This window comes from Catharus ustulatus, chromosome 8 (genome assembly GCF_009819885.2).
Source record: "Catharus ustulatus isolate bCatUst1 chromosome 8, bCatUst1.pri.v2, whole genome shotgun sequence".
NCBI classification, from domain to species: domain Eukaryota; kingdom Metazoa; phylum Chordata; class Aves; order Passeriformes; family Turdidae; genus Catharus; species Catharus ustulatus.
The window spans coordinates 34,715,654-34,735,860 of record NC_046228.1 but is presented as its reverse complement, the minus strand read 5'-3'; the positions used below and the strand labels follow the sequence as shown (position 1 = coordinate 34,735,860).

At 41.7% G+C, this 20,207-nt stretch overlaps 1 protein-coding gene across 3 annotated transcripts; it reads left to right on the top strand.

Moving 5' to 3' along the window:
- Nucleotides 1-106: 106 nt before the first annotated feature.
- On the top strand, nt 107-18,065 carry SUPV3L1 (Suv3 like RNA helicase). Of its 3 annotated transcripts, XM_033065786.2 has the most exons (15): nt 107-380; nt 4,802-4,879; nt 5,144-5,251; nt 7,039-7,153; nt 7,706-7,874; nt 9,288-9,399; nt 9,685-9,762; nt 10,787-10,878; nt 11,488-11,668; nt 12,097-12,190; nt 12,835-13,054; nt 13,432-13,512; nt 15,015-15,191; nt 16,758-16,906; nt 17,268-18,065. In XM_033065786.2, exons 1-15 carry the CDS (start codon nt 107-109, stop codon nt 17,761-17,763), a joined length of 2,424 nt encoding a protein of 807 aa, XP_032921677.2. In that variant the 3' UTR covers nt 17,764-18,065. The 3 variants fall into 3 exon arrangements, with proteins under 3 accessions (XP_032921677.2, XP_032921678.1, XP_032921679.1); XM_033065787.1 differs by lacking the exon at nt 107-380 and having other exon boundaries at nt 4,862-4,879; nt 5,144-5,202; XM_033065788.1 differs by lacking the exons at nt 107-380; nt 4,802-4,879; nt 5,144-5,251; nt 7,039-7,153 and having other exon boundaries at nt 7,815-7,878.
- The last annotated feature ends 2,142 nt before the right edge of the window (nt 18,066-20,207 follow it).

Genomic DNA, 20,207 nt, shown 5'->3' with positions numbered 1-20,207 from the left:
GGGGCGGTGGGGGGCAGGCGGAGCAGGGGTGCTGCGCACGCGCGGGGGGTGGGGCGGGCGCGGGGCGATGACGCGTTTGCCCGCGCGCCGCCGCCCTTGTCCGCGGATGAGTCGCTGCGCGTGGCCGCTGCTGCGGCGGCTCCCGGCGCGCGCGGGGCTCGCGCTCCGGCATGGCGGCGGCGCTGCCGCTCCCTCCCGCGCGCGCCCCGCCACCGCCGCCTCCTCCTCGGCGTCGTCCTCATCGTCCGCCTCCTCCGGGAACGGCGGCGCCTCCCGCGCCCCCGACACCTCGCTCTTCGTGCCCGTGCCGCTGAAGCCCGGCCTCGGCGGCGCGGCCGAAGAAGATGTGGGCGCCGAGCTCACGCGGCCCCTCGACAAGGGTGAGTGCGGGCGGGACCGTGAGGGGACGGTCCTCGGGCACCGACCGTGAGGCCTCGGCCGCCCTCTGCCCGCCAGCGCTGGAGGCGGGCGGTGAGGCCGCACCTCGAGTGCTGTGTCGTGCCCTGGACCGCTCGGCTCGGGGAAGGACGTTGAGCAGCTCGGGCTAGGCCAGAGAAGGGTAACGGAGCTGGAGAAGAAAATCGGATGGGGAGCCGCTGGGGGAGCTGATGGGGCTCGGCCGGCAGGAGTGGAGGCTCGAGGAACACCTCGTTCTCTACAGCTCCCTGACAGGAGGCTGCAGCCAGACGGGGTCGGGCTCCGCTCATAGAGAGCAGCGGCCTCAAGCTGTGCCAGGGGAGGTTTAGGTTGGGCAGTGGGAGGAATTTCTTCACAGGAGAAGTGATTAAGCATTGGAAGGGGCTGCCCAGCGAGGTAATGTAGTCACCATCTCGAGGTGTTTAAGGACAGACGGGCTGTGGCACTCAGTGCTCTGCTCTGGTGCACAGGGTGGTGTTCGGTCACAGGTTGGACTCGATGATCATGGAGGTATTTTCCAGCTTAACTGATTATGTGATTCTGTGACCCTCCTGAGGGCTGAGGGAACGGGCCCCTGCTGCTCTCGCGTCCTTTCTTGGGGTCACAAAGACCTTCCCCTTAAGAGCAGGGAGTCCTTCCCTGCAGAGTGTCTGACCAGTGTAGCTAATTGTGCTCGAGAAGGTGAAGTGGGATAAAGGCTGTTGGGTGAGATGGCACCTGAATGTGGTGGGGGATTCGTGGGGGTGTGCTGTGCAGGGCATGATCCGTGTGGGTGCCTTCTAGCTCAGAATACTGTGTGATTCACTAGGGCCAGTAGGCGTGCCCTGTGTGGAGGAAACTCTGCTGGCCTGCTCCCTCCATTATTCTCTGTTTTGGCGCGGTCGGGGTAAACGTGCTTGGCTTGGGGCGGGTCCCGTAGCCAAATGGCAATCCTGTGCATTCCAGAATCGTATCTGAACTTAAAAGGCATAGTTTCCTCAAATGTTGGTGATCCAGACCGAAGAGATTGTCTGTGTGTAAAAGTGCCTAGATGAAAAGTGGGTGACGTGATAGTTCAAGGGGGAATGGCTTCAAATGGACAGAGGGTTCTTTAGATTGGGTATTAGGGAAAAGTTCTTCCCTGTGAGGTTGGTGAGGCAATGCCACAGGTTGCCCATAGAAACTGGGCTGCCTCATCCCTGGAAGTGTCCAAGGCCAGGTTGGATGGGATTTGGAGCAGCCTGAGGTAGTGGAAGGTGTCCCTGCCCCTGGTAGGGGACTGGAGCAAGATGGTCTTTAAGGTCCCTTCCAACCCAGACAGTTCTGTCATCTTATGACTCCATGATCTTTAAAGATATAGTAAATAGGAGACAAGTTCTTAATTCTTTTGATCTTTGCTGATCCAAATGCATTAAGGGTGCAAAGGGAAATATTTTTCTTTTATTCTCCTAATTAAGTGTTCTGATGACATATTATTTATCTTAACTCTATATTATAGGAGCATAGGCAAATGATTTTAGGTGTTCAGAACTGTGGAGAAAAGAATATCTGGCCTTGAAAGCTAAAAAAAATCCTAGGATGAAGAATCCTGAATAGCTATAATGCAAAAATTTGTGTTGTCAGACTTGTCTTTTATATGAATAGTGCATTCCTCAGGTGCCAGTAAAGATTAATGATGGCTTCTTGTACATTACCTGTTACCTCATTTATTGGAGGAGCAGCTATGTTGGATATGTTCAAAACTACAAGTAAAATGCTCTGCGAAAATAAGTATAGATTTTGTTTAGTCTTTGCTAAGTTGTTGAGAGAGAACAGATTGGCTAAAATTATGTGTGCTTTTACAGGTGAAAATTAACTGTTTCAGACAGCCTGATGTTCTTCCATGTGAGACTGGCAAGGAACAGCAGCCAGGGGATCTGTGTGGTGCTCATCTGGCTTGTTGGCCTCTAGTGCTTTCTTTGTTGCTGTCAACAATGTTTTAAAAAAACAACAATGTATTTGAAAAGTATTGGTGTTTTGAAACCCAGTAATGTTAGAGAAGATTGGACAAGACCTTCGTTAACGTGTCGCTATTTTTTAAAAAAATTAAATAAGTAGTTTTCCTCTGCTTCCCCCTTTAGGTTCTGACCACACACAATATTATGCATCTGATTTTTTCATATTTTGAATGAAGTTACTTTGTGAGATTCTGCTGCCAAGCACTGAAGTAGATTCAATAAAGAAAGATGTGTATTTATGAACTTTCTGGTTACAGCTTGTGAAGGAATTTTGTTAGTGAGCAGTAATTCCAGTGTGAATTATCTTGTTAGCTCATTACTTGCTCAAGTAAGAATGATTATAATTTTCACACTAGTCAAACACTGTTAGGAAGAATAAAGGTCTTTTTAGAAGCTTACTTTTGTAAAACCAGTTTTGTAAAAACTTCATGACAGACCTGGAATTAATTCACTGTTTTCCACGACTTGATAGGGCATGTACCCCTGTGAGTGCTGATGAATGCTTTCAGTTTTGGGTTGTGTATCTTCTGTATCAGTTGTCACAGAATGTCAGCTCTGTGGCTTCAGTTGTCAGACCATGGGGCTGTGCTCTACTTGTGGGAAGTGCAAGTCAGGAGGGATCAGGTATTGGCAGCAGTTCACGTGGCAGGAGCAGGAGATGCCTGAACAGGGGGCTTTAGGTGCACAAGGTTGTTTGGACTGGACAATGGGAGTCTAATATTTGGGGAGGAATTCTAAAATAAAGCAGTCCACCTGCCCCAGTGGTAGCACACAGCCTGACTGCAGTGGGTTGTCATCAGAGATAGAGGGAAATGACTCCTAAGTCTTCCTGCAAACAGGATTGAAACATCTAAATGGATCTGATGCATTGGAGTCTAACTGCATGGTTTTTGAACTTGACTGCGGTTGGGCTTTGTGCAGAGAACCTTAAAAATGCTGCTGAGAAGTCAGAGTAATTGAGGAGCAAGAGCTAAAACACAGTTATAGAATGAGAGAAACAAAGGGAAATCTCAAAACAGGGGTGAGTGATAAAAAGGGTGATGATTGAGGCAGGACACAGATGTCCTGAGTGTGTGTGTGCAGTTGGATAAGCTTCCATGGGCTGCAATGCTGGCTTTGTTTTGTTTAAGTTTACCTTATTGTTTGTGCTTAGGAAGGATCATGACCTTGCTTGTGGTGGGGCAGCATGGTCCCAATGTCATGTTGCCTTGGATAGAAACATGTTTTGGCACTGACCTTTTAATCTTGTAGTAGGGCCAATGGGTTGTGAATTTAGCTGTGTGGCTGAATGTGTAATTGCTAGAAATGCTCTGAAGAGCATTCAGCCCTGTGCTTGCTTATACTGCACAGTTTTCCAGTCTGTCTTTGATTTTGGAGCCCTTAAATGTGTGTGGATGCCTTCCTAGGAAGTGTAATCCTGTCTGCGCCCTTGCTTCTTGTTGCCTTTGGGAACATTCCAGAACATGAGTTAATCCATGAAGAGACTCCTGTAAGCTGTGCACGGGGTATGGGATGTGCATTTAGATTTGCCATATTCTTATCAGCTGGTGATTTATATTGTGGACTGTCTCTGTTACAGCTTTTTAGAGGCAGTCTACCAATAATTTAGGGTTGATCTAATGGGAAGCTTTCCATGTTGTGTCAGACACAGTCAGAGTGAGTTGCAGAGAGCAGGACTTGACAGGGTTGTGTCCAGTGACTTGTGCTGGCACCAGGGGTGAGCTACATTTATCACTCCTAGCATTTTATAACGCTGTCAAACTCACAGACTTGCATTTTAATGATGTAAACTCATGACATTTGCTAGATTTTTTGTGAATTTCTGATCTGCAATAGATGGAAAGGGGACACATCTTTTTGCACTGTCATTTAACTAACATTTAATGAACTAAAATCAGCGTGTACTTGAGTAAATACAATTTTGATGCAACACTGAACTTGCCTATTAGGGAAGGGAAAGAGTTCATCAGTAAGTTTATAAGGGATTTTATTCAAAGAAAGGTGAGTAATTTGTGATACATGTGAATAAACTCTGGTTTTTTTCTTCCTTTTGTTTAACCTGAGCAAAGAAAGAATACTGTGTCTGGTTTACCTGACCTTTCTGAAGACTCTGACTTGGAAGCAGGGTGGAGGGAAGAACATACCTCAGGATGTTGATTAAACGCTGTCACCAAGTAGTTCAAGCAGATTTGCTTTTTATATTAAAACCTCCTGATAGGTGCTGATAAAAAGCAAACGAAATCCCACCCCAAAACATTAATTAGTTTGTTCCATGACTTGTTAGCTGCGTGTTCCCTTCTTTATGGTTTCCTGTCAAGTTCCTTTCATCCTTCCCAGGATCTTTGGGCTAAGAGAATGTGATTTAATTTTGAGAAAACTGGAAAAAAAAAGTTGTTCTTTTTCTACAGGTGAAGTCCTAAAAAACTTAAATAAGTTCTACAAAAGAAAAGAAATTCAAAGACTAGGAGCAGAAAATGGACTAGATGGTAAGAAGATGTTTTAAGTTTATAATATTTTAATGTGAAATCTGTTTTAATTCAAATATGGTATTAGATGTGATCTTTTTATCACAACACTGCTTGTGTACATTGTCTCTGCCACTTAATTCAAATAGCCTTTATATTTACTTTTAATAGCTTATATTAAGGTATAAGTTTTTAATTAACTGCTTCAGTGTCTTATTGGGTGTTTACAAATAGACTTTTCTGATCCTAGCTGCATTCATTTTGTTCCTTTTTTGTTTTTTGCAGCTCGCCTCTTTCACCAAGCGTTCATAAGCTTTAGGAAGTATATCATGGAGTCCAGTTCTGTGAGTGCTGATTTGCATATTATTCTCAATGATATATGCTGTGGTGCAGGCAAGTATCTGGAATGCTTGTAAAATAAAATGTGCATTTTTACTTGTTTTTGCCCTGTATACTTCCCTACCTACATGTGGACAGAGAGATTAAAAATCCCTGCTTCCCTGTCAGAAGCATTTGTGCCTATCCTAGGGAATGTTCAGTTCTTTAATCTTCTGAAGTGGAAATGAAAGATGTGGAGGTGTTAGCAAGAGAATCAGCCTGTTGTTGTACAGCATCTGTTGAGGGCTAAAATGGAAACACTGCTGTGCTGTTTATTCCTCTCTTTAAGATCCAGTAGTCACTAGGGGGCACTTGGAGAGCTTTCTCCCAGCTGGTGGCTTTAGGGGCAGCTTTGTGACAGTGCTGTGATTCCCTGTGGCACTCACAGAGGTGTGTTTTCCTGCTTAGTGCATCCTGTGCTGTATTTAACAGCACTTAACTGGGAGGTGCTGCCAGCTGGGAGCAGCAGAATCAGCTTTCTCCAGGGCTCAAGCTGTACACTGTGTGTTTTAATGATGGGATTTTAAAGGTTGCAGTGGCTCTCAGTTTTGCCTTGAAATGTATATGTGTGGATTTTAAATGTTGGCCATCTTAGGAAATTGTCTCATTGTATTTTTTGTGCATAAAATGTTCCACAGGATTTTCTCATTTCCACTCCTTATTTGCTTATATATGAGCATTATGCCTTATAACTCATACACATAAATACTGAAAGTTTTAAATTTGATTTTTGCTTGTCCAAAGATGATAATTAAATATTTCACATTTTTAAAAAAATCCACAATAATTTTTATTCCTTGAATAATAATTCTCAATTTAACCTCCTCCAAAATAGAACATCCCTCCCAAAAAAATAAAAACACTCCAACAAACCCCAAACCACTGCTTTTTGTGTGTGTATGTTTGAAAATAACAGTTTTTTAGATCAAGATAGTTCTTTGAAATTCTGTGAGAGCTGGACAGTAGGAGTGTGACCTGAAACAAGACCTTTAAGGCCCACATGTCTACTCTGCAAACATTCAGAAGAATGAATTTGGATTTCTCTTCTGAGTTGATTTTAGTGTTATTATTTTCTCTCCTAGAGATTGGAAACTTAAAATTTGGAACCAGCATCCTTAGTCTTGGTAGCTTAGAGAAGCTGAAAATCTGTGTTTCTCTATTCATAAAAGCACTTAAAAAGATTCCTGCTTCCCTCCTGCTTCCCTCCTGCTTCCCTCCTGCTTCCCTCCTGCTTCCCTCCTGCTTCCCTCCTGCTTCCCTCCTGCTTCCCTCCTGCTTCCCTCCTGCTTCCCTCCTGCTTCCCTCCTGCTTCCCTCCTGCTTCCCTCCTGCTTCCCTCCTGCTTCCCTCCTGCTTCCCTCCTCCTTCCCTCCTCCTTCCCTCCTCCTTCCCTCCTCCTTCCCTCCTTTTTTTTTTTTTCCCAAGGCAACATATGAATTTAGGAAGAAGGGGCTAAAATCTTCTTAGGACAGAAAAGCTATTTCTCATCCAACTTTTCCACAGTTTCTCATTTTTACTTAGAAGTTCTGTAGGCGAGTAGGCTGAGCAGAGTGAATATACTGAAATGAGATGTATTTTTGCATATTATTGTGTTTGTATTCCATTGCTGAATGAGTCCATGTACTTGTGTTAGTTTCCTTTTCTGCCACTGAGATAATTATTGAACTTTGCAGAGAGCCAGAAGTTGAAAGGATTTCATAAGCATGGGGTGGAAGTAGTAGAAATTTTTTTTTTCAAAGTTTTTTCTGAAAGTAGACACTCAGACAAGCACACAGACTTTCTGAAAAGGATTTGTTCTTCTAGGTCATGTGGATGATCTGTTTCCATTTTTCCTGAGGCACGCAAAGCAGATCTTTCCGATGCTGGACTGCATGGATGATCTGCGCAAGATCAGCGACCTGAGGCTGCCGCCCAACTGGTCAGTGTGAAGTACCTGCACTGCTTTCCTTCCTTAGTGTCATAGCATTTCATAGTCTGTGCACTTCTGTGTAATTATGCTACATTTTCAGTTCTTTTCTCTGTTTTTACAATAATTGGTGTCAGGAAATCTTGGATTTTTAACAAGATACATCGCAATGAATTAAAAAGAAAAGATTATATCAGCTATGAAAGTCACTGAATTGGTGGGGCTTCTTCAGGAAGATGTTTTCTGACAATATGTTTGGGAGGTAGCACATCAAAACATTAAAATATTGATAAGCTCAAGGAGAGAATTGTGGAATAATGAGAATTATTTTGAATGCAATGTGTGAATTTCACTCTGAATCTCTGAAAGCATTTTATGACTTAGAAGATCAATGTGGAAGATAGAGTAACCTCTTTATCCTCTTTCTAAGAACTTGATATTTCTGCTTTCAACACTCATTAAAATTATTAATAAATAAATGCTTAAGTTAATTTGCAGTTTCTCCTGAATCAGTATCCAGATAAATGTTCAACAGATCTGCTTTTTTTTTTGTCTTTGTTTTAGGTATCCAGATGCCAGGGCTATTCAGAGAAAGATAATATTCCATGCTGGTCCTACAAACAGTGGCAAAACTTACCATGCTATCCAGAGATTTTTGTCAGCCAAATCTGGAATATACTGCGGTCCACTAAAACTTCTGGCTCATGAGATCTTCCAAAAGAGTAATGATGCTGTCAGTATGTCATATTACTTACCAACATCCTTAGTACTGGAACAGTCTCATGAATGCATGTTTGTAAAGCCCTGTAGTGGCCCCAGGTGGGTCCTGGAGCCCTGTGCTTGAGCGGGTGCCTTTGCTTTGCAGTGGTGTGAGCTCATGTGAAATGAGTTGTGCATTTCTGCTTCAGGAGCAGAATGGAACATCACTTTTTTCAAGTGGAACAGTGCTGTCCCCAGAGCATGTGCTCTGCAGTCATCCCTGTAACCTGCCTCTGGTCTTCTGGAATTTGTTGCTCCCTGGGTTAGCCAGGTTCTACTCTTAGGTTTTTCAGCAAAGGCACCATGCCTTCTTTTACACATTACCTTTATTGTAGCTTGTACACAAAAAATTACTCTTGCTTAACTCCCCTCAACCTTCTGCTTCAATGTATAATTTTATTTCACTTCACCATCCTCAAAAAATTGTGCAGATGCAGATGTGTTGAATTGAAGATCAGTGTTGTATATCAGGTCCCTAGAGGAAGTTCTGGTTAGTGTTTTGTATTACTTCTGGCATAGTTTTGGAGGCTCCTCCCCAGTGTGTTTGCAGCTGCAGAGAACCAGACCAGTTCTGAAGCACTACAACCACATACCACATGTTAACACATCACAGTGTGTGTGTGCAGTGCTGATGTTGTGCTTTCTCTTTTTTTGATGTAGAAGCTGTAACTCCTATTATCAGTCTGTCTGAGCAACACATTAGAAAGATTGGCTTTTCCTAGGAGATGGCTGTAATGTACCACATTTATTCAGAGTGGCTGTGGGTACCATACAGTGGTGTTTGTTGCTAGAGAAAAGTGGAACTTTTCTCCCATGTCTTTCCAGTTGTTGGTTGCTGGATCATGTTTAGGCTCTTGGGGTGTTAACAGGCTTCCAGCAGGGCTCTGCAGCTATGAATGGAGCAGCCAACAGCAGCTAGGAGTGTAGGGCTGGCAGGGTGGTGGCCTCAGCTGTCTCTCACAGCTGATCCTCATGAGCTCTTGCTGTGTGAATACAAGGCAGCAGGGCAATTGGCGAAGGAGCTGGACCATCCTGGAGCTTGCAAGGCTCCTTCACTACTGGGCCTTGCTCTGTGAGTCCCTTGTGCTCTTCTAACAGTTCTTTTGTGGCAGATGTGACAGCTCTGAAATACTTAAGGGAAGATGTAACCTCCTGCAGGAGTAAGAGAAGGCATCTAATTACAGATAGCCCCTCTTTATTAAACCTCCACTCTGATAGGACTTAAATACAAGGCACATGTCTCTCAAGGCTGAGTAGTTATTTCCTGGATAGTTTCTATTACACTGTCTTAGAAACTACTGTAAGAAACTGTTTTTGTCCTCTTTGGAAAGGGGATTGATTGCTTTATGTTGAAGAAACTTGACCAGAGATTTCTGAATGCCTTTAGAATGTGCCGTGTGACCTGGTGACAGGAGAAGAGCGCGTGTTTGCCAACGAAGACGGCAGGCAGGCTCCTCATGTTGCTTGTACCATTGAAATGTGCAGCACTAATACACCTTGTAAGTGCACATCCTTGTTCCTGTCCTATCTGTGATATCCTTCTGTGTGATATTGCTTGGACTCAAAAGCAGCTGAGCTCTTCTTTTTCACTCTTATATGAACTATGGTAGAGCAGTTCAAGAAACCTGGATCATCTCAGAATAGCTTTTTGGTGATAGAAAGTTAGCTTTGTTTGAGCAGTCTTTTTTAAGAAACCTGTGAGTTCCTTCAGTTCCTTTGTGTCTTGTACTGCTGTTCTAGATGCTCTTCCTTGGTGCATCATGTTTTTCTTTTTTTGTTTTAAGATGAAGTTGCTGTGATAGATGAAATTCAGATGATCAGAGATCCTGCCAGAGGCTGGGCTTGGACAAGAGCTCTTCTAGGTAAGCTTGTTTGTGTTGGCAATGAATTAGCTTAATGGCACATGAAATTCAAGCTTAGCAGTCAATATAGTCATTAGTGGTTATAATATGTGGTGCAAAATAAAAGTATTTCTTCTTCATGTCTTCTCACAGCAAGTTGGAGAGATACTCTGCTTCAAAGGATTTGTGTGCATGACAGGAAGCTGCCTGTTGTGTTTTATTTAACTAATAGGTTTTCAAAATTTTGTTCAGATGCCTTTTTTTTTTTCCTTCCTTGGATAACAGGGAGTCTTTACTCCATTGTACTGTCCTTTTACATTGACTATTTCCAAGAAGTATACTTTTCCATTCAATTAAAACAACACCAGTTTTCAGTAGATTACCTTTGTAGAGAATTCTGCTAAATAATGGTAACTTTAATTATTTTATAGTGTTAATTACAGAGCTGCATCAATCTATTATGTTTATAGAAGAATGCTTATTTTGATAATTTTAGATTTTTTCTAGAGGAATTTTTGAAACATTTTTCAGAAATTTGGTATCTGATTCCCTCTTGACCCTTCCTTTTGTTGCTTTTAAGTTCAGCAGATTTGTCACACTTCCTTTACTTCCTGTTTTTCCTTTTCTGTTCTGACTGAATTAAAGGTGAATTCATGCAGAAAACAAAAACTCCTCAGTCCTGCTGTGGTTTGGGAGTTAGTAAAGCATGGGTAGTAAATAAAACATACTCAAAGCTTTGCTCTGTTTTTTCAGTGGCTGAGGCTAGAGGCCAAGAGGGTGCAGTGAGGTATTGGCTGCTCTGATTATCACACTAATAAATTGTCAATATCACCTGCTGGTAAGAGATCAAAAGCAGCTCTAGGGAAATAGTGTGTTGTGGGAGAGGCTTTAGGTGCAGGTTTGGGTCCTTTAAGGAGGTGAAATATAATCTTCATTGTGTTTAGTAACCAAAATGCAAGTTTTGGATACCTCAAGAGCCAGCTAAAGCTACTGTTTTATATAAACAAGTAACATTTTGTTTTTTATTTCACTGGACCTTGTTCAGGCCTCTGTGCAGAAGAAATCCACGTTTGTGGAGAACCTGCTGCTATTGACTTGGTGACAGAGCTCATGTACACTACAGGGGAGGAAGTTGAAGTAAGTAATTCTGGGAAGCTGTGACAGAACATCAGTTTCTCTTTGCTGTAAAACAGGAAAAAATGTAGGGTCCTTTTTGGGGGTATCACTGGTCAAAGTTGTTGTGCAGGAGGTCTTGTTAAATGTGTCTCAATTTCTGTAAAGCAAAGCTGTTGCGAAGTTCTTTCCTTCTTTGCTTCCTTCTTTGCTTCCTTCTTTGCTTCCTTTGCTTCCTTCTTTGCTTCCTTCTTTGCTTCCTTCTTTGCTTCCTTCTTTGCTTCCTTCTTTGCTTCCTTCTTTGCTTCCTTCTTTGCTTCCTTCTTTGCTTCCTTCTTTGCTTCCTTCTTTGCTTCCTTCTTTGCTTCCTTCTTTGCTTCCTTCTTTGCTTCCTTCTTTGCTTCCTTCTTTGCTTCCTTCTTTGCTTCCTTCCAAAAGAAGTGGTTTGATGAGTACCTTTCAGGGGATGCTGCAGCTGCTACAGCTGTTTATGGACTTTTTTTACAGTTCTGATCTTCCAGGAGGGCACGGTGCTCTCGAGTTTGCTGACTTAACAGGATGTGTTGATAGTTAGTCTCGGTATGATGGAATTTGAGTTTAAAAAGACACTGTCTTTGACAACTTTAATTCTAGGTCCGAAACTACGAGAGACTGACTCCTCTGACTGTGCTGGATTATGCCTTGGAGTCCTTGGATAACCTTCGGCCTGGGGACTGCATTGTCTGCTTCAGTAAGAATGACATTTACTCTGTGAGCCGACAGATTGAAGCCAGAGGATTAGAATGTGCTGTCATATACGGCAGTCTGCCACCAGGTAAAGCACTCGTGCTTTTATTGTTAAGGGAATGTTCTGTTTCTTGCTGCTTTTCTTAGGAGAAAACCTCCTTGTACTGCTTTCCTCATTTTAAAACATAGCAGTGCAAGTTTCCTAGCTTTGCTTCCCTGTATAGCTAGAGAAAGTAATCAGCTTTCATTGACTGGTGTTTTAATCTGAGGATTAGACCTTTATTATATACTTAATTTGGATCTTCAGATAGATGTAATTAAATGAGGTCTATCCACAGCTCTGGGAATGATGTAAATCCCTCCTGCCCCCTCCCCCCATCTGGGGCCAAATACCAATCAAATACCAATTTATTCCTTTTTTTCCTCAGCCTGTTATAATGATATTGGACTTAGTGATGCATTGTCTTTATTTTGTATGAAGTTTGCTATGTGGAGTGTTCTGTCATTCTGTTTTAGGAACAAAGCTTGAACAGGCAAAGAAATTCAATGATCCTGATGATCCGTGCAAAATTTTAGTTGCTACAGATGCAATTGGAATGGGACTCAATTTGTAAGTACTTGCAGCAGGTCATGGTACTTTTATTTTCCTTCGAGTGTGATGGCCACATGAATTTCCTTACTTTTTATCTCCCTAGTCTGATTAATTCATCTAAATATCTACTGTGTCTAGACAACGCAGTACATGTTTCAGTTTTGAAGTAGCGATCAATTTGTTTAGGCAGAACTAATTTTAAAACTGATTTCAAGAACTAAATGGCTTCCTTGGCCTAATTAAGGTGATAGTTGGCTGTGGATGACAGGGCTCAGTGGATCAACTGGAGTGACATGTGCCAGGTTGTCAGAATTATAACTCTCTTGCATTTCTGAAATGCAGAGCAAGTTCAGCTCAGTTTCAGATGTATTTAATTGGTGAAGGATGTGCATTCACATCACTGCAAACCGCTGAGGCAGGTGGTGCTGGACGGATTGGGAGATGATTAGGATGTGATTGATGTGTGCAGAGATGATCATTCTCCTTCAACTACCTAATAGCCTTCTGCTGCTCTTTAGAATGTGCTGTGTTCATAAATAGTACCTGTGATATCCTAATTTATAGAGGAGAAGAACCTTATAAAAAAGCAAGAGCTTTAATTCTTCACATTGGAAGTAATTTGCAAAAAATGATTTGTCTTTGGTTTTGTTTCAAAATTTCAGGTGTATAAGAAGGATAATTTTTAACTCCATAGTAAAGCCAACTGTCAATGAGAAGGGAGAGAAGGAAATAGACTCCATCACCACCTCCCAGGCTCTGCAGATCGCAGGCAGGGCTGGACGCTTCGGCTCCTCCTTCAAGCAGGGAGAAGTCACCACAATGCATCGCGATGACCTCGCGCAGCTGAAGGAAATCCTGAGCGATGCTGTGCCCCCTGTCAAGGTGAGAGCCTCAGTGCCCAGTTTGTACAGGGGTGCTCTGGGGCTGAGTTATCATATTCTGAGCCCAAATTATTTTTTCCTTTGTTTGCAATTTAATAATAAAAATGGGTTGTGTCATACCAGAGTGGCTTTGGATATATTTTATGTTTTCTCCGGTTGGAGACTTGCAGTGTTGCTTTTATATTGAGTTTGTTCTTTTAAGAATTAAAAACTCAACCACAAAAGTTCTTAAGTTCCAGCTAAGTATGCTAAATAAACTGGAGTCTGCAGAGTGCTCTGGTTTCTTACATTTTGTCTTACAATATGTTGTTTCTGGTGCCTTAACTTTAAAACAATACTGAGAATTAATGGAAAGTTTTTTCTTTATTTTCCATTTAGGCAGCTGGCCTACACCCTACTCCTGAGCAGATAGAAATGTTTGCTTATCATCTTCCTGATGCCACTCTATCCAACTTAATTGTAAGAATGATCAAAATATTACCTTGTGCTTTCAAAATGAGGTATCACTAATAGTCACTGCTTTGTGCAAACCTGCCCTTGGGAGACCTGACTGACAGCCTCGTGTGTATTTTTTATTGATTGAATTCTTCTCTCTGCCACACAAGTGACTGCAAATAGGTTTAGGGTGTTCAACTTTTCTGTGCTGCAATAAACTTGAAAGCTGTTGAAATGTGTCAGTCATTTTTACACAGTGTTTGAAACTGTGCAGCAACTTTTTCATTCCAGCTTTTCTGAATTTTAAATGTAGACATTTCAGTCGGAGGCTAAAGATATTAGAGATCTAAATATAGATAAATTATTTGAAAATTCCTGGGAAACTGGTCATGTCAGATTTCCTCATATCTGAAAGCTACCTGATTTTTTTCCCCCGTTTCTGTGGATTTTGTGGTAAAAGTGTCTTTGTAACTTTCAGGAAACTGATTTTGTGGGATCAGTTTGATCTTCTCCTTAGATAGATACTAGTTCTTTTGGATGTGCCTAAACATTATAAAGCAGAAATTAAGATTCCAATTCTGTATTGAAAAAATGTTATCACAGCTTTTAGTAAATTGAGAAATCCTTGGCAGCTTTCATGGTTTTAAATGTGCACTATTGTTCCTGCTAATCTGCTGTTATGTAGCAAAATATGTATTTCTAACCTTGAAATGAAAGATTATACCTGGAGACCTCCTGGAGGACTTAGCCTAGTAGGGTAGCAACACATCTTTAAAATTTTTAAATTAGCAGTTTCTGAGCTAGCATAGTAGTATTAAGATAAAAACCTTGTGTTGTTTTTGATCTCTTAAATGTTCAATCACATATTTAATTAAGAAACTCAGCGTTTCTTTAAAGATTTTTTAAAAAAAAACCTTTCAAAGATTTACATTAGAGAAATAATTTTGGAGGCCCATGAAATTCCCCCTGCAGGATACTCTGCATCTTCCATTTCTCCAAACCTTGAGTATGTCTCATGTTTTCTTTGAACTCCTCTATTGGAATACTGTATTTAGCTTGTGTTTTCCTTCTTTCTAAAATAGATCTGATCGTGACATGGAACTAAAAATGCCTCAATTATTGAATTGTATGCTGTAAAGTTAGCTTTTTGGGTCATGCTAAGTGGTGAACCTGGAGAAATTTCTAAACATAGTGGCAACTGGTTCCTGTGATGCTGTTCTTTGTACCTAAAGTGTGTACCCTTCCAGAACTTTGTTAATTAGGAGACTGAAAGCATTTAAATAAAGTGTAGCATGTTATGTCTTCTCCCCTGGTCCAGTGTGGGAGAATTTAATGCAAATTCTGCTAAAAGAGCAGGGGAAATTACTCTGCCTGCTTTTTTATTCCTGTGGTCAGATTTGATGGTTTTTAATTGTTCTTTCAGTAAAACTAGTCTTTTGAATGCTAAATAGTTTTTTGGTTTGGTAAGGCAAAGTTTAACAGCCCTCTCCTGTAATAACATTCTAACTTTGGTTTTATTTTCACAGGATATTTTTGTGAGCCTCTCACAAGTGGATGGGATGTACTTTGTCTGCAATATTGATGACTTTAAATTTCTAGCAGATATGATTCAGCACATTCCACTGAATCTGCGATCACGATACGTCTTCTGCACCGCACCCTTGAACAGAAAAGAGCCTTTTGTGTGTACCACTTTGTTGAAGGTCAGCTATTTTTTTCCCTCAAAAAATGTGTTTTTTGTGTTGGACCAAGAGGGTTTTGGTGCACTGGGACTGTATCTAGCTGCTGTATTTGTTGTGGGCTTTGCTATCAGATCATTTGAGAGCATTCTTAAAGTGCTCACAGGTAGTATAAGAGATATAAAATAGCTGGACATGTACTGAATTCTTCACTATTTTTATGTACCAAAGCTTTTAACTTCTAAAAACTGGTTCTCATAAAGTAAGTTAAAGTTTGGACAGCCTCTCTGCTGTTTGCCTCTGAAAATCCTACTGCTTGTCCTTGTAGGTCAGCTCTGAATAGGAGAGATGAGCTTTGTGTTCCTCAGTCACTTGTGCACTGTTAAGCTTTGCACTACAGTGTTCCTAAAAGCAGTTATTAAAAACCAAGTTACTGCTCCTTTGAGCTGTTAGTTTGTCAACAAAATAAGAGAATGTGGCATTCAGGGTGATTGCTGATACTATGATACAGTTACATAGAATTTAACCCTCAGAAAACACAGAACTGTAAGTTGCTCTCAGAATTATGTCACTTTGCTTTTCAGGCCTGGATGAATTGTTTTTTGCTGTGCCCCCAGAGTGATTATTTTGAGGAATTTATAGTCAGCTGATTTTTCTGGTTTAATAATAATGTCACTTGGGACTGTTGCTTTGTTAGACATTATTGCCATTGTTCCCCTTTTAAAGATTGCATTGAACTTTTAAAATTAATTAGTATAAAAATGAATTAGTATAAAAATGAAACTGATGTGGTGCCCTCATGTCAGAAATATTAGAGCCCTGCTTTTCAAAAATGGCTAATAATCTTTTAAAAATGAGTGATTGATTAAAGAGTTTAAAAAAGTGCCTCGTTAGGAAAGTGCTGAGCTTTTGAATTCCAAGTAGTGAAGGTGCAGAGGGGCATAATGTGGTGTTAGAGGGAGGTAGGCTGTTGTAAATGCTTGTGTGAATTTAAGCCCTATTCCTTGGCCAGGAAAATCCACTTTAGTATCAGCCAGATAGGAAGCAGTCATTCCAAGTCACAGTACTCTTGAAAATTGTAGATTTAAATCTTACTTGACTTGTTTTTCTGTTAGTTGAAGAGCTGAGATGTCTGGGTTTCAGAAGAGCAGATTTCTAGTGCAGATTAATCTGGTTTGTGGGTAGTGTGTTTCCTAAATCAGGGAAGACATTTAATATTCTAAACCCTGGCAACCCTGAAACAAGATAATTAACCAAGTAGGAGAAGGAGGATTAAAAAAGACATGAAGTCCATCTGCTTTGCTAGATGAAATCAAATGCCTTCAGTGTTATGCTTTTCTGGATAGCTCTGTGCTTTTGTTGCTGAACTCTGTGCATGGCCCATGGACAAATTGTGTTAATGAGGCCCTGGAAAGGAGAGGTGACTCCTGTGTTGGGTAATTAAGTAAAAGAATGTGTGGCATTTGGGTTGTGTAAAACAAAGCAGGTATTTTATGGAGTATTCTATGTATACAGACTCAGGGGAATTTAACTCTTTGGAGATTTCTTCTTTCTTGACTGAGGGCTTGTCTGAATCTGCTTGTTTTTCAGTTTGCACGACAGTTCAGTAGAAATGAGCCCCTGACGTTCGACTGGCTCTGCCGGCACACCAAGTGGCCCTTAGCTGTTCCAAAAAACATCAAGGAACTTGTACACCTTGAAGCTGTGCATGATGTTTTTGACCTCTATCTGTGGTTAAGGTATTGTCTTTGTGCTTGAAAACGGGTTTTTTATTTTTATTTTTTCAATTTATGACCTACAGTCCTAGAAGTGCAGTGTTTTCAAACCCATATGTACGTGGTGCAGGATGGGCTCCTTTGGCCTTTTAGAGGATCTTGACAAATGCACTGTTGAGGGAGTGAGTTCTGCAGGGAGCAGTTTGTGATTGACAGAAAGAGAAAGGTAGAAACAAGGTGATCCTGGACTGGAACAGCTGAAGTGCCAATTAAAATATGGCGACCTCCCCACGCAACATGTAATAAATGTTCTTTTTACTTAGTATATATCCCATCTTTGTCCCAGTGAGGAGGTTTAATTGTGTGTTCTTTTGCCTCTGCTCAGTTACCGCTTCATGGATATGTTCCCTGACGCTGTCCTTGTAAGGGACATTCAGAAAAAACTGGATGACATTATCCAAATTGGTGTCTGCAACATCACAAAGCTGATCCGAGCATCCCAGTCTGCAGCTGCTCCTGGCACAGCTGAAGCTGTGTCAGAAGACTTTCCTCTCTCAAGGACTCAGAAGGATGCCAGGGTGGTTTCAGAGCGTCACGGTGCAGCCTCCACAGAGGCACTGTCTGTTGCAGTGGAGGCTGCAGGACTGAGAAGAGCGAAGAACTCGAGACCCTCTCGGCTTGGCAGCAGGCAGGAGGATGTGAAAAGCTATGGACGTGGATCTCTTGCCAATAGATTGCTGCGGGAGGGACTTCTGACACAGGAAATGCTGAGACAGCTGGAGAGTGAGTGGCAGGATCAGCACAGGAATGGTAGATATGGCTTTGGTTCAAAAAGAGATGATCAGCATAGTTCAAAGGAAACAAGGAAAAAGAGAAAGTAGAACCATGTCCTAATTCTGTTTAGTTTTTATTCATAAAATAAAATACTATTTTAATAACCTCTTTGGCATTTCATGTTTACACTGCTGCAGCTCCCTGATGTTTTTCCTTCTCCCATGACCAGTAATGTGAAGCACTGAGAGAAATGGACTCCTAAAGCTCAGAGGCCATAAGTTCGTGCGCTCTTTGAATCATGGTGTTCAGCAATGAGTGTATGATCTGCTGCTCTGTGAAAATTCAAACTTGGTGTCTTCTTGCAAGATATCCTCTTATCATCAATAAATGTCAGATATTTCACTAGTAATGAATTAGCTGCTCATTCCACCCCTTCCCAAAGGGCAGAGTTTAACAGACCACAAACAAGTAATGAACAGCCTGGAACAAAATAGGCTTAGAATGGTGATAGGAGTCATGTGCCTCTAACCATTGTGTCCTGTGAAAATGTGGAAGGAGGTGAAAAGCATTTGTGGTAATATGTCAGGAGTGATGGAATTCTGACCACAAGAATTTTGGAGTGAATTTCAGTTATGTAATCTGAGGGGTAATTATGATGCTGTGTGATTTGGTTTTTGTGTGAGCAGTTTTGAGCTCCCACTATGGATACTGGAGAGTGGAAAGAATCAGATGCTGAAACTGCTGTGTATTTACAGAAATGGGTTTCAGCACTTTGTACATGTTGCTGGGCTGCCTGAGGTGAATGATGCTACACTGGCCATATATCTGGGGTTGGCTGTGTACAAGTGCACAGGTCCTGCTTGTGTTAATATTAACAGGCAAACCTTTAAAATTCAGGTTGAGTTTCACTATCAAATACCTGACTTTCTGATCAGCTGTGTTTCTCTGCAGGCTGAAAGCTTGTTCTGAATCCTCTTTTCTTTCTCTTGGTAGAGATTGATCCTTTATGCTGCTGTTCAGAAAGAAATCTGCAGCAGTTTGAAAAATGTTTTTGCAGCTGTTTTCAGTGTAGTTCATGTATTCTTGCCTCATTGTTTACTAAAAAGCAAGCAGTGGGTGAATGTTTCTAGTCCCCATGATCTGCTGGTTTCAGTACAGTACTGGTGGGAAGAGAAAGGCAAAGCCGCATCTTTTTTTCCTCCCCTAAGAAAAGCTATGTGTGTGGCAATGGCCGTGTGAGTGTTGTGGATTTTCTGCTTTGCAGATGAGTAGTTCAGCTTTGCTTTCCCAGAGTCCTGCTGAACAGCAGCACCACTTGCACAGAGTGCAGGCTTGCATTAACCCTTACAAATGTGTGGCATTTGCAGCTTGTGTGATGGGGATTGTGTGATGGACTGGTATCAGTTGGCTCCTTGTTCTTGCCACTCACTGGAAGAGAAGTGGTAGTTGCCAAATCCTGCAGGTTTTGACCACGTGCATTGTCCCACTTACTCCTGGGACTGCACTTCCCCCAGATCCAGGGTGGATCTGCAAACCACTGTTTGAAACCACCTTGGCTGCTGTCCACCACGGACAACTCTTGTTTTCTCTGCCCAGTGTGTGTGAGGTTGGCTTGCAGGAGACCCACATGATACTGTGCTTTGCTTCTGTTAGGTTGAATTTATTCTTTAATCATACAATAAACCGTGTATATTTTTGAGCAAGGAAAGAGTGTCTAGGACTTTAGGGTGTAAGCCAGCCTTGTGTTTCAGCACCAAGCCTTGCAATAAAGAAGCTAAATGACTATAAGCATTCTTTTTTGTATTTTGCTGAGATTAGCACTTTGCTTAACTCACTGCTTGTTTCCATAGTGACTCCATAGTAACTATTTTAGAAGCTCTGAAGTTTATTCAGGCGTTTCCAGGCTGACTTTATGAAACTTTTCTTTTCTTCTGAGCTAATGGTGTAGCTGTCATTGACTCCCATTAGAATGGCTGCCAAATTGGTCCCATGTGGTACAATCTGGACTGATGTGGTGCAGACTTATCCCAACTACCCATTTTTAATCTGCCTTCTGGGGCTGTGCTGAAGCTTTATTTTTAAGCAACAAGAGCAGGTGATCTGGAAATCAGGTTTGCAAAACTGTTTCAGATTTCCAGATGAGTTTCAGACATTGAAATTGGAAATGTTTGGAAGCTTATTCATTAATTGTTTATTTGCTGTCCTTCAAATGTAAAGTGCTGATTGTAACAGCACTGCTAGGTAAAATCCTTCTGTCTTTTAAGCTCTGTTCTGTCTGCTGTTTCCACCTCTTTTGATTTTTCTCATCAGTCAGTCCCCTCGGGTGTTCTGCCTTTATATCCTAATGTTGCACTAGGAGTGGCATATGCAGGAAGAATGAATGTGGGGACCCCTTTCTTTCCTGAACTTTGATGAACTTATGGGGATATAATGGGGAATGAAACTGTTGCTACTGCAGGGAAAGGGGAATGTGTTCTAGGGGTTGGTCTTGAAATCGTGAACTATAACATAGGATTTCCCCTGATGACTTGCTAGTGGCCTTGTCCACTGT